Here is a 17,605-nt window from a genome sequence, read left to right on the forward strand (position 1 = left end):
ACATGGCGTGGCGAAGGGTTGACCAATATTTGCGGACAGCTGGGAATTACTGGTTGCGTTTAGAAACGCTCTCGCAATTACTCTGTCACTGCAACTTTGATTATCCGTATCGCGGTACAACGCAACATTATTTTTCTTTTCGCTTCGAACGACAACCCTCCGCGCAGGCACATCTGTCTGGCGTTATCGTACGAGCCAGGTAATTCGACGGTCACAGATTGTCTCGTCCACGAAGGGGTGCATTCGAGTCTATCAATCAACCACCGCGTAGAGCCTGCTACCATTACGATCTATTCGAGCACGGAACGTTTTCGCGAAACGTACAGATTCGTTTACGTTAAACACGGTCGATCGAAGCGGAGAAGGCCTGCACGCCTCTACGAGCGATTATCCTTCATCGTCGGCGCTAGGTACATACCGTACCGACTAGATTCGCTTTTATGACGTCATAATGAACCGGCAATCAGCAGCATTGTCGACATAATTCCCGTGCCGTTGTCTCACTCGGCCCCGCGCCATTGTTCGCCCCGTTCCTTTCGACTTTTCCTCTACGCCTTCGTCGATTCGACGACGCTCGATCAGCCCCCGTGACAAAGGCACAGCTGGCCCCGTTTAAAGGATCCCTCTCTGCCAGCGACTGGAGAGGACCGTCTTCCTGGACTGTGCCCGAGTTTTTCGATCCTCCGTCCATCGACGGTAAATAGCCGCGCTTGATACCATTCGCGCGTCGAGGGAGCTCGCTCGAAGCGCGGCGACGCTGCGTCTTCTCCAACGTCGATCCGGATTGAACGGTAATTTATGCGGATCGATTTGATTGGGACAACGCGGTAAATTCGATCAGAGCGACGGGATTCGAACTCCGTTAATGTCTTTTAACGTTTACTTTCGCAGAGATCAATTCGATTGAACAACGCGGTAAATTTCGATCAAAGCGGACCGATGGAATTGAAGGTCTGTCCAGTGGCTTTTAATGTTCGCTTTGATTCAGCGATCATTTACAAGGACCAGCTTCCACTGAGCGACGCGGTAAATTTAATTTAAGTGGAGCAATGAAACTACTCTCTGTTACGGATCGAACCGTATTAATGGACACGAGCTGTATCATTTTATTTTACTAGAATCATTCGTAACGACGCATCCAACTTAATTCCACCCAAATCTCTCCACCGTCATAATAAACTCCCTGAATTAAGTACGTCGAAAGAAAAAATCGAGTTACCCAATCCCCAAGCGAGTCTCGCGCTAACAATCCTCTCGAAAACGCGCGCACCCCAAACCCACCCTCACCCGCGATAGGACATCCACGTCCACTCGACTTTGAACGGGCACGATCGTCCCATCGGTGCCCATCTCGCGGTACACAAAACCAGTTTTGGCCTCGTTTCGACGGACAATCGAATATTTATGCGCGCTCCGCCTGGTCGACGAAAGGAATATGCAGAGACGGGGGAGGACGCGGAATCGAGCGGGCAAAACGAGGACCCCGTCCTGCGAGTGGACACGTCTGGCAACGTAACGAGATTCGCAGCGTGCACGCGGCAGGGGGGCGCGGATCGCGGAATCGTAGAAAAGGGATGAAATGATGCGCCACTAATTCCGTTATGCCTGCGATCGATCCTCCCCCTGCTCGTAGGGTCCGTCACGCATTGTGCATCGGCACACGTGCACCGAAAACAGCGGAACGCGTATCGACTGTCGACGACGTGTGCTCGCGTGCGTGTACAGAGGAAGAACACACGCGCACACACGCGAGGAGAGGAACGGTTCATCGCGTATGTATATAGGACAGAGGCGGCAGCTGTCAGACAGCTGTAAGGGCCGCTTTTACCTGCTCCTCCGTTCGCAGCGCGTAAAACGGAGCGGCCGGTAGCGTGGCGCATCCGCGGGGCAAAAAAGAATCGGAAAGCCCGGCAGCCGAACCGGGAGCCAGGAACAACGTGGATAGAACCGAGGCGCAGAGGCGACACAGGGATGAGCCAGCAGCACGTGCACTCCGTGCGACCGCGAGGCGAAAAAAATAATAAGCGCGCCCTTTCGACGCGATCGAGGACCTCGATGGGGGCTGTGGATATGGGACCAGCCACTGGTTGCCTCGGTTTGCGGATCACCGCGCCGATTGACGATGACTGATGGTGCTTTTTTCGTCCTGCTTGGAATGCAACTGTCGTTCCTTCGAATTTATGATCGGTGGTTGTGATCTGGATATATTTCTGAATCTGGACAAATTGCAACCCTTCAAGTTAGTGAGATTTACGTTGAGAAAGCACTGTTGAAATTCTTCCAAAATTTCATATCGCAGAAATGGAATAGAGTTCTAGAGAAGCTCGTGGAAAGAATCATCCCCGTTGGCGGAGAAGTCGAGGCGAGGTCCGTTTTCCACGTATCCGTAGAGCGAAGGTCGCCAGTTTTTTTTTCTCGGGAGAATTCGCGCGGAATTTGGTCGGAACGGGGGGTGTCTTGAGTTTCCCTTTCACGGGATTGACGCGCGAACTCCAAGGTCTTGCCTTGGCTTCAGGGTCGGTGCCACACGGGCCGGAGTGCGAAACGGAGAGAACGAGAGAGGGAGAGACACGGAGAGGCTCTCCAACGCCGCTGTTCCTCTCCTCCCCTTCTCGACGGCTCTCTTTCTCTTTCCTACACGCTTCTATCGATCCGACTCCGGCTGCCGGATGTAGTATCTTCGACGCAAACGCAAAACCGAGCGAAAAGGTGAATGCAAACGCGAAATTAGACGCGCGGCCGCGTCGGCTGGAAAAATTCGCGGAACAACAAATACGGGGGTTGTTAAACGGAGTCGCGAGGCGCGTGACTGGGGTGGAGCTCGAGCCGGGGGTGGAAAATTCAGGAGCGATCTTCGATGGTACTCGTCGACGATCGGTTCTCTTTGACAACTGCTATATTTTTCGCCTTCTTTTTCATATTTTCTACACTCTTGTAGCTTCTAGCGAAGATCTTAACGGAGAGATGTCCATTTTTGCGAACCGACACGTGAATTTATATCTGAATTTTCCAGTTTTCGTAGGCAGAAATAAAGATACAGGATGGTAATGTATCGGTGACTCGAATCGAATGGAAATCTTAACGAACGAACAGTACTCCCTGAACCGGGGTGCAGACATAGAATTCCCGAGTGTAAAGTAGATAATGCGCATTTGCAAAAGCAGAGCGAATCAACTGGTGTTGCTTTCTCAGCGCGAACGCGCTGATTAATTTACCAGCTTCATTCGGTAATTAAGCACACGTTGCCGTAGCCAGGTTTATTTTAATCCCCGTGGGGTATTTATAGCGCGTTGGAACCGGGAAATATGCACATTTTAATGGCAACGGCCGTTTCTGTTCCGACGTAAGGCGAGGAAAATGAAAAGTGGGGACGCGGCCTGGAAAAACGGGGCGATAAATTAAGTGAAGTATGAAAAATTGCGGAAAGTTTTGTGGAAGTGCATGGGTGCACGAATCGTTTGAATAGTTTATCCATAGTTCCTTCGCGCGTGAGTCGTGCGTAGCGTTGGTACGTGTTTACCGTTCGTTACGTTTTTGATAGACATCTCGCAGAATCGAGCTGCTATCGTCCGATCTGTTAATGTTACCAGTCGGAACACACCCTGTATAAATTGTTCCATTTATGGTGTCTATAAAAACAGTAACAGAGTAACAAACTCTCATAATGTCATTCATTTGTCGAGCTAATATGCTTCTCATTAGAAGTGCTTCGATGCAAGCCGGTAATTAATGAAAAAAAGGATGCAATTTAAATTCGCAATAGGCAGCATAAATTCCCTTTTTCACTTTGAACAGGTTCCAAAGGAGTAATTTTACATGGTAATACCGCTCTGCGTTACAGCGCTGCGTTAAACACGTTCGCTAGAACGCACCTTCTGTTCCCAGAAACGATTCAGAAACGGCTCGAGTACCAACGAGTTCTGTATTTAGTTGGAAACGTTCTACGCAAAAATTGTTAGCGAAATTCCTGGAGCTATACGTTGCGATTCGAAGAGTTCGCTTGCGCGAGCCTGACGAGAACAGGGGGGTTAGGTTCTCCAAAATGGCCAACCGAATGCCAGACAGCAAGATGCGTGGCGGGATGAAACAATAAAAACCCTATAGAAACTCAACACGTACCTCTAATAACAAAACGTCAAACATAATACAAAAATAGACCCCTCCCCCTTCAATTTCCTTCACCCTGAAAATCCAAAGACTCCCAAACGGAATCGTCGAGAATCATCGAATGGCAAAAAAAAAGTCCCTTTCCTCATCGAACGCGACGAAATAATTTGGATCGCGATCGAGACGGGTAGGTCGAAAAGTAGCGGAGAAGACGCGGCGTCGCGGCGAGGCCTCCGCCACCGTGGGAGCGTGTAAGCACGCATATAATGCGTGCGCAAGGTCGCACGACTCGTACGCGCGCACGGTGGTGCACACGCACAAACGATCGCGCGCTGGTGCTCGCGCATTCCCGATGCGTGTGCGTGTGTGTGTTAAAACCGTGGTACGACGCATGAGTCACGCCGCCGTTTGAAATACGCGCGCGTCCACGGTGTGTGCGTGCACGCACGCTGAAAGCCCGGCCAGGGAGAGAGAGACGCGTGCCTGACGCATTAGAGAGGCCGTGCACCGTTCAAAATCGATATGGCGAATCTAGCCGGATTATATCCTTCGCGGGGCTTCAGCGCGATGCTCGTAATCCATCGGTAAACGGTAGCCGCGGTTTGCCCCCTAACAGCACTCTGACACTCGGAATTCGGTGCTCGCCGCGCATTCCGAGGATCGCGCGTCGGATTCGTTCTGATTCGACTCGCGTTCTGTGCCCTACGATTATTTTAAGCAGATAAGAACAACTCGATCATATCGCATTCCATGCAATTCTCTTTCCCTGATGAAAATGTTCAATTCCAATATTAGGGAGTTCTTTAGCATTGAAGGTTGGTAGACAAGAGTTTGAAATTTTGCTATTAGGAGGTTTTGAACGATTTTATGGAATGTATACTGCACTACTGTCAAACCATCGTTCGTGAAAAAAGAAAGGCTGAGGGAACATCGATGAAGCTCGAGCTACCTGTCAGCAGCCGCGTCAATAGAGGCAGTGGCCTCCCCTTTCTTGATCAGCCCTCGAGTCTATCAGCTAATCGCGCGGCTAGGTAACGCAGCGTGGCGCGACGGTACGTACGGCAAGTATTTTGCATTTTTCAGCTGTAATTGCGGGCTGGGGCGCCCCACCTTGTCATTAGGTGCACGTGAACGAACGGTTGCACGTGCACGCGTACTGTTCGCGACAGCGTTTCTCGACTTCGCGCGTTCTGCGCCTCTCTCTCGCGTTCCATCTCTGGAGGACAGGGTCGCGACGGCGGACGAAAATCTGCCCCTGCTCGTTATTTAACGATCGTTGTACGAGTGAACTTGACGGCGAGTCGAGAAGCGTCGCGACCCTCGTTCGCGAACTACCCTGGGATTCCAAACATTGATCACGAATAATCCGTGAAAACGGAAGTGGAGCTGCGTGGAGAACGCGAAATCTCAAACGATTTTCTAACGATACACTGGACAATTATTATCGTCAAATCACACGCACCTCGACAACAATCGAGCAGAGAAAAGAAGAAAAAACAATAAAGAACGTGGTCCATCTGCCACGGCTCCAGGCGAATCTCGAAGGAACAGTTCGAGGCGCACCGGAAGCCGCAGCCAGGCTTTTCCGATAAGTGCGCCGGCAGCCAGCGAAATCGAGCGGCGAAACAAAAGGGAAACGGTGAAAGTGACGCGCTGAGGGCACCGAAAGGGGCGGCTAGAGAGAGAGAGAGAGAGAGAGGGTTGGCGGTGGCGGTGGCGCGCGCGTGGGGGTGGATGGCGTTGAACGAGGACGCTGGCACCGGTTCCACGAGGTGGAAAACGGGCGCGTAGACGCCGGAAACCGTAGGAGGCTAGGTGTTACGAGCTCACGGTTACAGTTCCTCGGCCCTCGTGGCCGTGGCGCGACTTGGCGAAGTTCACTTGTTCGACGGGTCGATCGGACGCGTGCACGATTTTCCGCGAGTGGTTCAAGACGGACGGGAACGTACGTGTAGCGGGAGGTTTGCTGAAAAAAAAAGAAGAAAAAGGAGAGAACGGAGGGTTGAGAGAGGTGAGCTAGGAACGGGAGAGAGATGAAGAGAGAGAGAGAGAGAAAGAGAGGTAGCGTGGAAGGGAGAAAAAGGAGAGGGACAGACTCAGTGTCACTCCGTCTCTTTCGCTCGCACGTGCGATTGTGCGTACGGGTGTTCGTGCGCGCGCGGGAGCTCTCGTAGAGCATCGTGGCTGGCTCTGTGTGTTATGGGGAGGCTGTGACTCATCCTGCGGGAGAGGGAGAGGTAGAGGGAGAAAGAGAAGGAGATGGGGGAGAGAGCGAGTCCTGTTCCCGTGGCAGGAAGCAGCTAGTGGGGGCGGGGATCGATATATCGACTCGAGAAACGTTCCTGCCGCTAGCAGGACTGCGTAGATTCAAGGTCCTCTTTTTCTCTGTCCTCTCCCCGCGCTCTCTTTCTCTCTTTCCCTGGCTGTCTACCTCGCCTCGACAGAGTCACAGTCTTCCCCGTAGCCGGGGAACAAATGCGCGCAAAACTGTAAATTCCGTCCACTCTCGGACGCCGTTCCTTTCGACGCTGGAATTTCGCCGTCAGACGTTCCCATTCTTGCATTCTGGTTTGCCATTTTCTACGCGTTAACAATTCAAGTTGGAAGGAATTCTTTGGCGAGATATCGCTGAAATTCGAATGATCGTCACTCTGCGATGCTGCGAAGGGATGAAAAATTTGGAATAGTTAAAAACCGCTGGATCCACTCGTCGACGTTTCTGATTTTCACGAGAATATCGCATCCGTCAGAACGCAGAACACTTGCAGCTACTCTGGGTGCGCACATTCGAGAGTGGAAATCGACTCGAAGGCATCCGCGTTAAGCGAGTCCCGAGGCTCGAAGCCCCGACGATCGATCGGCTCGGTTTGCCAACGACCGTTTTGCCCCTGGTTCCAGAACCAACGATACCTTGGGAAAACGCGTGTCTATCTACACGCGGTTCCAAGTTGGCCCGAGCGATATCTGCCGGATGGCATCGACGACCTGCCACGAGATGCCGGGATGACGTCACTAGGGCCACGCGATGAGAACATCCGGTACGCGAACCGTGCGGAACACGGTTTTTCCCGTTTTTAAGCCTATCGATTCGCGAACGCCGCAGCCAGAACGCTTCCGTTCAACTTCCAACCGACTTTTTCGGGGGGAAAAGCGACGCGAATTCGATTCGTTTCGACCGTGCGCGCGCGCGCGCGCGCTCGCCTGTACGCTCGTCTACGCCGCGCAATGACTGCGTCCTTTAAAATTGGATTCCTGAATAGCATTACGAGGGAACTTATTGTGTTGGCTGCTGGACCAGCGGTTCTCAAATTGTGGCTCTTACTTTCCAAGCGGAGAGATAGATAGATAGATAGATAGAGAGAGAGAGAGAGAGAGAGAGAGAGAGAGTCTTTTTACGTTCTTTTCCTTTCATTTCGCTAGAGTAGAGCGAGGATTGTTTGACAGAATCGACGAGATAGAAGTTTCAAAGTTTCGTTTAGATATGTAATCGTTCGGTTGGTTTATACGAAGCACAAGGCGAATATCGTTATTGATAACGATAATTAAGATTCGTTCCGAGAAGAATGCCGAGAAGTACGAGATATCGTTCTGAATAATGGTAATTGAGATTTATTCGAGCGCAGAAGAGTCGAGCTGAACGATAACCGGGAGGAACGAACGATTTTTATGCTAGATTCCCGGTCGGGAGATCGTTAAGTAAAATCGTTCCACGATAAATTCGTCGTTATACTAACGTCTTCTCACACTTCTCACAAGTACCAACGCTATATAATCGCGTTGATCGTAGCTATCATTAAATCCTAGATCGAAGATTAAAGTAACGCGCGGGTGTTATCAACCGCAATTTTTCCAACTCCTAATTACACACGGCTAAGTGATTTAATATTCGTAGAGAGGATGAGTGGCATTGAAATTTCAAAATTTCCAAGTCTCTCCAAGTGTAACCCGTTCCAAGCGTAAGAAACGATCCGATCTCGAAGAAAAGAAATCGTGGCCCGTTTCGACCGACTCTGAAGGGCTGATCGAGCAGCATCCCCGATTTCTTCGACGACGCGACGCGTCCTCGAAGCCTGAGCGATTCATCGCCGCGGACACGAGACGCGGCAGGAAGAGGAGGAAGCACCCGCGATTCGCAGAAAGATTATCGGGAAACGGTCCGTTTAAACGCGAGCAGATGTACTTGAAGCGACAGATGCTACGGGAGGCCGAGGACACGGCCGTGGGTTGTCGTCACGAGTTCGTTCTGGTGTCGCACACACAGGGCAACCCTTGGATTCAGGGCTCGTGCCTTCGACGAATCGAAAAACGGTCGCCGTGGCCGCGGCTCTCTCGATCGATACCACCGCGCCTCCCGTTTCTTTCCTCCCGACGCGCACGTGTGCGCGCGTCCGCTGTACGTGTGTATTTCGGGATTAACTAAAATTAAAAGGCCCCGCCCGGGCTGAACGCGAGCAAGGACGATCTATTGACATTACACCGGTTTCGCAAATAGGACGACGGCAGATGGCGGTCGTAGAAATAGGGAAGCGGATCTGACCCGCGAGATTCCCGAAAGCCGATCCCAACGATCGAAACACGAATCCGCCATCTGCCTCGCGGGGATAATTAGATTCTGTCGAATATAAGAGACGAAACGAGTCGACTCGAATTCTGCAATTGCTCGACTGAGAGGCGACGCGAAGGGATTCTGTTTCGAAACGATGGACTCTGATGAACAGATTTTAGGACGCGCGATTCTTCTTTTTCGTAAGTCAAGATTGTATATTGCATGTTTGGTTAAACAGCGAGGCAATGCCACGCAAGAGCGAATCCTCAGGTGTAACGAGAATCACCTGATCTAACCTCGCGACTCGCGAAGAAAAGGGGCCGTGAATCACTGGCAGGGAAACACCGTGGCCACCCACGCAACGTTCCCTCGCAACCTACATTCGAGCGTGCACCGCGAGGCCCCGCGATCCACCATTTCATAAACCATCGAGCTCGCACGCCTCCTCCGCCCGTGTACCATTATGCCAAACGCGTTAACCCCTATCGTTCCGCGAAATCCCATTAAATAGCCATCGTTAGGCGCGATAAGCGTCGCCATTATCCATCATTTTGCGTACGAAACGAGGAATCGTAACCGAGCGGCCGACGGGAGGGTCCGCCATCTCGTCGACGGGTAAATCGCGCGGAATCACCGGGAGATTTCGCGTAGACGCGCGTCTACGCCGTCGAACCGACGGCTAACGACCACGAAAAGTGGATTTCACACTCGGCTGATGAAGCCTCCCGGAGAATCCCGTGCACCAAGGACGAAATGCCCTTCGCGGGGGCGGCGGCAGCGGCGCGGGTCGATCGTTACTCGCGCGATTTCGCCGCCACCGCGACGACGGAGTCCTCTGCTCCACGGGAAAATCGAGTTTTCGCCGCTTTCCCTCTGGGCGAAGGTCCTGCCCGTCGGGCCAGAAACTGCCGGGGTTGAGAACGAAGAACCGCAGGGTGGGGGCTGTGTTAATTTATACGAATGTTAAGTCCGCGTCTCTCTTAATCGAGTCAATTGTCCTGGCGACGATTAATCGACTTTTCCTCCCGCGGAGTGAAGCGAATTCGTGACTGGCTTCCAGCTTGGCTCGCTCGATGAAAATACAGAAAGAAACTCCGTCTTTCTTGCGAAAGTGGAATCTACAATTACGTATTTTTGCGAAGAGTACTTTGCGCATCTTCTAAACGATCAATATAGAAGAATCCAAAATGCGAATCTAGTTATCTTGTGTCAGAGGGGATTCAGAGAACAGAGGCACTCGAGGAAATGGCGTTGGAACCAGCATCGAAACGTTTTACGAGCGGGTAGAGAGAAGAGGAGGTCGAGGAAGAGCGGCGAAAAGTAGGAGCAGAGGAAGGGTCCGGGAGTTCACGGTTACGAGACGTTTCAGTGAGAGGCGGCCAGGAAGTGGGACGAATTTTTCGACTTCCGCGGCTCGATCGATCCCTTGTGCCCTGGCAGGCTCTCAATATCCATTATTGCGACGAAATAGGCGCGCGCGCCTCGGTGCCACCCTTCCGTCGACGGAGGAAAAAAGAGACCCGACGAGAACGCGAAATCGTCGCTTTAATTGTCCGCTTCATTTGCCACGCAGCAGGAATTGAATTTTTTCGGACCCCTCTGGAAATCGACTTTTCGTCCCCGTCTACGCGACTCGCCAAATTACAACTTGCTGAAGCGATCGATGAAAATTGGATAAAAATGAAAGTTCTCTTCTTCGAATCTCGAGATATTGAAAATTCCATCAATTTTATCGATCACTTGGTATCTCGTCACTTTTACGACCGCTTAACAATTCTCCTGAGACAGTAGATACAACGTAGTATCAAAATGCGAGCCTGTAGCCTTGAAAAATGTTTCGTACGAAGCGTCCATCGCGCGGCTCTCGCGTTCCAAGGCCGCGGAAAAGTGAATGAGCCTTTCTAGACGCGTCAGAGGCCGCGGAGTAACGACAGAGTTGATTGGCCTGATGCGCGATAACCCTGAGGCAATTGCCGTCGGTTATCGGATGCGGTTATCGGTTCGCGAGGCGAAACGCGGGCGAATCGACGACGGTCGCGTCGTCGCCGTCGCCCCGTAACCGAACACTCGATGGACGCGTCGCTGGGATCCTCTTTCTCTCCTCCTCCTCCTCGCAACCGTTGACGGGCTTCCTGCAGTTTCGATTTATCGGGAAACCGGAACCGAAAAGCCCGGCCAATGCCGATTATTCGACTCGAACTGGGGAGAGAACGTCCCTCGCTCGCGGGTCGATCGAAAGGGTTCGCCAAATCGAGTTTCCTTATTTGTCCAGCGAATCACTGGCTCGTAGCAACGAGAAGAAAAAGAGTCGTAACAATGAATAATAGATGCGCGACGAAGGAAAACGATAGACAAAGGAAGCTGAATTGTAATGGCGCGTTGGGAGCTAAGTAATTGCAACGTTGATCGTCTGAAATTGCACACGAGATCCTTCCAGAAGAACTCGACACGGATAACTGGAATAACTGTATAAAAACCTTGAACCAACATTTTTCATCGTACACTCGATAACCAAAAATTATCGCCTCCGAAAATTGTAAACAATTTCAAGAAACAATTTTCTCCAATAGAAGAAACGATAGAACGCGATGCGTTTGAAGTCTGGTTTGATGAGACCATAATGGCGCGTGGTAGCTCAGAACGAGCCGCGAGAAATTTTTATTGAAGATGGCGGAAGGCGGCGGGGTTTCGATTGAAATTTCGCTCGCATTATATTTTCTTGGCAACGCGGAGTCACGTCCATCCCACACCCTTAGCCTCGGTTTGATCGATCGCGTGAAAACGCGCTCGTACCAAGGAATACACCGCGTATCGCGGGAACTGATGCAATCTTCGCCGAGGAAGATCGCTGCGCCGACAGTTCCGCCGCGTGGTCCCCGACCGGCACGTGTGAATCGCCGCTCCCGGCAACGTAACACGACGTAACACCGCGTAAGCGGCCGCGTGGGCGTTGACACTTTAGCCTGTCTCTGGCTGGCCGTCTTGTTTGCTACATATTGTAAGTAGCTGCGTCATGGTGGATGCACGCAGCGTGCGCTACAGGTTCTTTCCAGACACTTGTTTATCTCGAACCTTTTTCTCCACGATTGCCAGACGTACATGTGTAGCTACGCTGTAACGAGCGTTACGCGCGAGCAACATCGTGAAAAAAAATAGCACGAGCACGCTACGTACCTAGGTTATCGTTAGACGAGTTTTGCGAGATAAGAAAACGCTTCCGTTCGTGTAACGGTTAACCCTCGAAATTGACCGTGTTATAGGATCGATAGAATTATCGTCTAAGAATACGATCGACGGTGACAGCCTTGGTATAAAAAAACTGCCACAATGCAGCGAATTAACCGGTTCGCAAGAAGGGACGCACCTCCGCCTCCAAGGAACACGCGTATCGATCCAACTGCTGCGAAACCCGGCAAGTGGCGAACGTTTTCAAGGGTCGATGTCGGAGGGCGAGGCTCTATCGTGTGCCAATTGCACGATCGCGATTTCATCTTCCGCGTTAACGTCTCCGTCTCGGATCGACTCGAAAACCATCGAAAAAAGAAAGTCGGAGCTATTCGTCTCGAGCGAAGGAACGAGTGGAAGAGGAGAAATGGCGCGCCCCCTTCTACACAGGTCGAGGGGTTGTGGTATCGTTTCCCTCGATGGGAACCGGGTCAGAACAACGAGAAAAGCGATAAAAATTGGGGCATCGCGGATGGCCTCTCGACGGCAGTCAGGTGTACGATGAACTCGAGGGTGGCCTCCTGTTTCGCGAGCAGAAAGACACCGGGGGGTGAGCCTTCCCTCGGGATAAAGAGGGTGTTAAGATCCGCGAGGGTGTGGGTTGTTGTGACGGCGTGGCCTCTGTGCCGGCACGGGACCTTCGACTCGTGCCGCTGCCCATCTATCATCCGCTCTTTTCGCTCCGCGATTTCTTCCTTTTTCTCCTCTCCTTTTTAATCTTCCTTTGAACGCGTGCGTCGCGCACCTTCCCGCCCGTGAATCGAGGCCCCGAGGAGCGGACGCGAACGCGCCCAGCTCTGGAGTGGAGCGTTTCATCGAGAGGGTTGTACACGTGGAATCCTTTTTGTAGCTTCTTTCCCCTTCTGTTTCGCGTCGATCGTACGCACGTTTCGATGATTTGTATCAAGGATCGATGGTTATCGCGTTAGAATTTTATAAATCTCTCCAACGAGGAGTTAGGGTTGCAAATTATTCCCAATTTCGAATTGTTGTTAAATCAGAAATTTTTAATTCGAGTAAAATTGTATCTCGAACAGCCGGAAATGATTTAGGCACGCGTGCCTCGTCGTTTCACATTCGAAACCAAACGCCGAGCGATAGATCGATCGTTTTCTCTTGGCGATCAAAACGCAGGGACCCATAAAATGAAGACACTCCGGTTACAACCCGGCTGTCGGGATTACGAAACGCTCGAGGCAAGAGACGTCGCGTCTCCGGTCTAATAGGGCGTAAAAACGAGAGGAGTTTAACATAATCGGCCGTCAGGATCGTAATAGAGCGAGGCGGCAGAGGTGATCCGATATGGTACGCAGAGGGGGTTGGTTACCAGCGATCGGCCACGGGAATCGCATATTATTTGCACTCGACAGGCTATCATCGGGCGGAATAACAATTTTCTCGTTTAATCGCGGCTCATCACGAGATGCGCTCTGCCTACGCACGGCTGTCCGTGAAAGTCACGATAATAGCTGTCAGTGACTCACTTAGAGGTCAGCCTCTCGGAAAGTGGCACGATAAAGACAAGAAGTGGCAACGAGACGACGACTCGTGAAAATCTTCATCCACATCTGCCACTTTCGACCGGAGTCCCGTTCCGTGCGACTGGTACGCGTACTCGCTGTTCTATCCTCGAGAGTTCGTAAAAAAAAATTCGATTCGCGCTCGCGCAGAGGGACACCCTCTCGTCGACGTTTAAAGAAATCTCTAATGACGTTGTAGTGGCTAGAAAAATCCTCGCGAGATATCTATATCGTCCAATATGTCCGCTTTTCGATCAGTTTATGCGTTTCGATATCGAAACGGCGAATTCTTTCCTTTCGATACGCGTATGCGCGCGTATGCCAAGGAATAGAAGCGACAGTCGAACCAGAAGGATATCGAAGGGTTTGCTTAATGAGACGATCACGGCGCAAAGTTTCCGCGAACGATGCACGAGAATGAAGTTGTTGTTTACTACGGACGATACGATAGAAAATGGTAGAGTCGACGAAACGACTGGCGAGTAAGTACATACTGGCAACATTACGCGTTTTACGCCTACACGTCTCGAGAATCCCTGGCAGATAAACGCGTTTCTCCAGAATATATTCTCGTTATCAACATCAACGACCGACCGTACGATTCCCTGTCGTACATCGATCTGCATTCTTCCCTTATCTTCGATCCTCCTCGCGCGCGCGCACAGTGCACCGATAGAAAAGAGAAACGCTTCGCGTAACGCGAAAAGAAGAAGATGCGAACTTCTCGATTTTCTCATTAGCCTGGACAGCGGAAACCTTTGCGTATCGCGGTATCGATTAATTTTATTGTAATCGTTCGACCAGAGAACGTTTATCGTGGCATGCGGAGGAGGAGCGAGAGAGAGAGAGAGAGAGAGAAAGAGAGAGTATGGCGGACGAAGCGAGAAAGAGGAGCGTCGCTCTCTGTATCGGCGGCAAACAATACGTTTGTTTCTGAACGTGCCGGAGTTCGATACGCGATTATTATGACCCGCGACGAGCCTTGAACTTGCCCTACGATAAGCGTAGCTGCTTACGATCCGGCGACGCCGCGCGCGGCTGTTTGTTCCACACCGCTCTGCACACGCTCGCCCGCGACTTTGCCATTAAATTGACTCGCGTCGGGGTACAATGACCCCGGTGCATTCGAGTTTTCGAAACGAGCTCGCTGCGTCTAACTTACTCCACTCGCGGCTCGGTTCGCGCTCCCGATGCCCGTACTCGCGTTCTAACGTATCGGATTTTTAGTGATTTTTCTTTTGCGTTTTTACGATTTTATGCAACACGGAAATATCTTATTTGCGTTAAAATTTTTTCAAATTTTATGGAATAGAAGTAAAGATTTTCATGAAAAATCGAGTCGATTTTTTGGAGATGTGGTTAGATGAGATTTAAGATGACTCGAAACATGGAGATCGTCGAGCATGGAGTCGCGCGAACGTAAATTTTATTTACGTTATTCAATTCCATCTTTGCCGGGGAATGCAATTTTTCTATTGAGAGTCAGCACTTAGGAAACTGCACGCTTAATGTAATCGACTTGCGACAAGTTATTGGTAAATCGACGCAGTTAGGAGGACACGTGATTTTCTGTTATATCAACGCGAGGCGATACAGTCACTTTTATCCGGCGGACATTATAGCCGTTTTTCTCGAAACCATTTCCATGTAGCTCCACTCTCGGTATCGAAGAGCTGAACCGAGACACTACAAATACATAATTAACGATAACCTCCCTACTTGCAATACAACGACCGATAAATAAAAGGAAGTAAATCATTTGCATCGTTGCTACAAAACAGCAGAATAAAAAACTATTTTAACTTCTCTCCGCGATACACGAATCTAAATCAATCAACCTCGTTCTTCAAACACTCGATTAAAAAATATAACCATAAATTATAAAAAAACGTCTCGCGTTCTCCGCGTTGCTCAAAAAAAGAATAAAAACCTGTACACCTTCCAAAGCCAACGTTGCCCCTTAACGAGTTCTGCTATTCTCGCAATTCCAGCGCAACTTATGATGAAAAGAGGGAAATGGAAATTGTACAATTGGTACGTTTGAACACAGCTCGAATCCGTCGCTAGGAAAAGCGAGCGAGCAGCCGAACAGCCGACCAGTCAGCCAGCCAGCCAGCCAGCGAGCCAGTCAACCCACCAACCCCCTATTCAATGTCGCTACAATAATAGACCACCTCGGTTATCTGTATTTCTGTATTTCCCTCTGGGATTCTCGGCACATTCAGGCATCGGGGCCAAGTTCAGCCACTATCTATATATAAGCGACCGTCCCATAACGCGGCGCTGCGCGGCACTGTTTATCCTGCCACGGGCATCGACGCCGCGCAACCCACCCCTTTCCGCGTCCGTGCAACACCACCGTGCACCTGGATTTTCACGAATTTCCACCCGGGGCAGGGATCGACGCGCGACAACCACCCCTCCGGCGCCCACCCACCTGTCGCGGAACGATGTCGCGTGCCGACCACCTTCATTTTCGCGCCCGTTTCCACCGTCCCTTCGATCCAGTTACTACCAACGAGAGAGAGAGAGCGAGAGAGAGAAAGAGAGATCACGCCTGGCGCAACAGGGTTCCTCTTCCGGCGAAACTGAGCCGAGTTTACAGCTGGTTTTCGGGTTCTCGCGCGCTTTTCACCGTGTCGCGTTGCGCATTTAAAGGGGGTGGTTTCCACGCGTCTGGTAAACCGTTCGATCGCGTCGATTAAGGGAGCTCTGTTTTACAGCATCGTTTATGTACAATCTCTCCGTTAGTTCCACGTAGGAGAAACGCGGGGTTAATCGAATGGTAAAGGCACTAACCTTTTTCTCGGTGAGTTTCTCGCACCGCCTCATCTTGCATATCTGATGGCTCTTGTCGTTCCTGCACGGCGCGCAGTCACCGCAGTTGTCCTTGCGCTGGCACCCGATGCACTCGCCGCACCTCTTGCGTTTCTTCTTGGCGGGTTTGTCGCTTAGCCCGCCGTCGCCGTCTGCGTCCGTCATCCCGCCGCCCATGTGATGGGGTCCCCTGTTCGCCGTCGACGAAACGGCGGCCACCTGACCGGAACTCTCGACGTTCCCGGCGCCAGCGCTGTCCTCCGACTCCATCGAGCCTGCCCGTATTTTTCTGCGCTCCTTCTTACGGCCGTCGATCCCGATTGGCCTCGACGTAGGCGACGAGTCCAACACCGTCGACATCGGGTTCTGGAAGTTCGCGTGGTGCAGCTGCGGATACTCCGGCTTGACCACCGTCAGCACGGTATGATGCGGATGGCCAGGGGGCGGCGGTGGGAACGCCTGCACGGGACTGGACCCCAGCAACTGGATGTGCCTCTCGTCGAGTAGCTGCTGTTGCAGCGCCGGTACCTCTCTGGCTTGCACCGGGGCCGGGACCAACGGGTAGCCGACGCTGCCTCTGTGAGGATGAGGCGCTGGTAGCGGCGTGCCGAGCGTGTGGAAGCTGGGCAGACCGACCGCGGACGTGACAGGTGGAGAGTGCGATATCGAGGCTGGCGACAATGGCGTGAGCGCGGTCAATTGGGGCTCCGCTTCGCTCGGCGCCGTGAATTGACTAGCGAAGCTGGGCAGGCCCTCCGCGGTGGGCGCGATGGTCGTCCCGCCGCCGCCTCCGACGGCGTTCTTCGACTCCCACGGCCTGTACTGGCTCGCGAGGACCATCTCGCCGCGAGAATCGATCAGCCGCCCGGTCAGTCCCTCGTAGTAGTCCCAGGAGGACGTCAGCCCGAGGCCGACGTCCTGGGAGTGAAGGGTAGTGAGCGTTGTCGAGCTGTCCATCGCGTTGTCTCCGGCGAAGCTGCTGAACGGCGGCAGGTGACGCGCCGGATCACCTGGCCCGACCGAGCTCGGCGAGGTCGCGACCGCCGCCGGAGGGCTACCTGCTACCCTCTCGGTGGCGACGACCTCCTTCGTTACCTCGGCGCTCATCTTCCCCGCCACGTCATCTCGACGTGAACCCCCTGCTAGCAGGAGGTCGCGTTACCACTCTTCTTTTCCCACGGATACCGTACCCACTGTCCTGGTGACCGAACCCGCGACTCGAGCGATGGAAAATCGACGCGCAAGCGGTGATACTCGCGCGTCTCACCCTTCGATCTTCCGTCCTCTCCTCCACGCCCGCCCCTCGATGGCGGTCTCTTCGAGATCGTGACTGCGAGCTCGTCACTCGGATTATCCGCTACGAGGATGATCGACGCGTGCTTGGGACTCG

General features: G+C 52.2%; 1 protein-coding gene across 1 annotated transcript in view; it reads right to left on the reverse strand.

Annotated features, from left to right (window-relative positions):
* The window catches only part of Tet (tet methylcytosine dioxygenase-like), a 93,465-nt gene extending 75,959 nt beyond the window's left edge, over window positions 1–17,506 (reverse strand). The window contains exon 1 of the mRNA XM_076897620.1: window positions 16,198–17,506. Coding sequence (XP_076753735.1) covers window positions 16,198–17,322 — 1,125 coding nt within the window. The 5' untranslated portion in view covers window positions 17,323–17,506. The remainder of the gene's footprint in view (window positions 1–16,197) is intronic.
* Window positions 17,507–17,605: the final 99 nt, after the last annotated feature.

Source organism: Xylocopa sonorina, chromosome 7 (genome assembly GCF_050948175.1).
Source record: "Xylocopa sonorina isolate GNS202 chromosome 7, iyXylSono1_principal, whole genome shotgun sequence".
In the NCBI taxonomy this organism is placed as follows: Eukaryota; Metazoa; Arthropoda; class Insecta; order Hymenoptera; family Apidae; genus Xylocopa; species Xylocopa sonorina.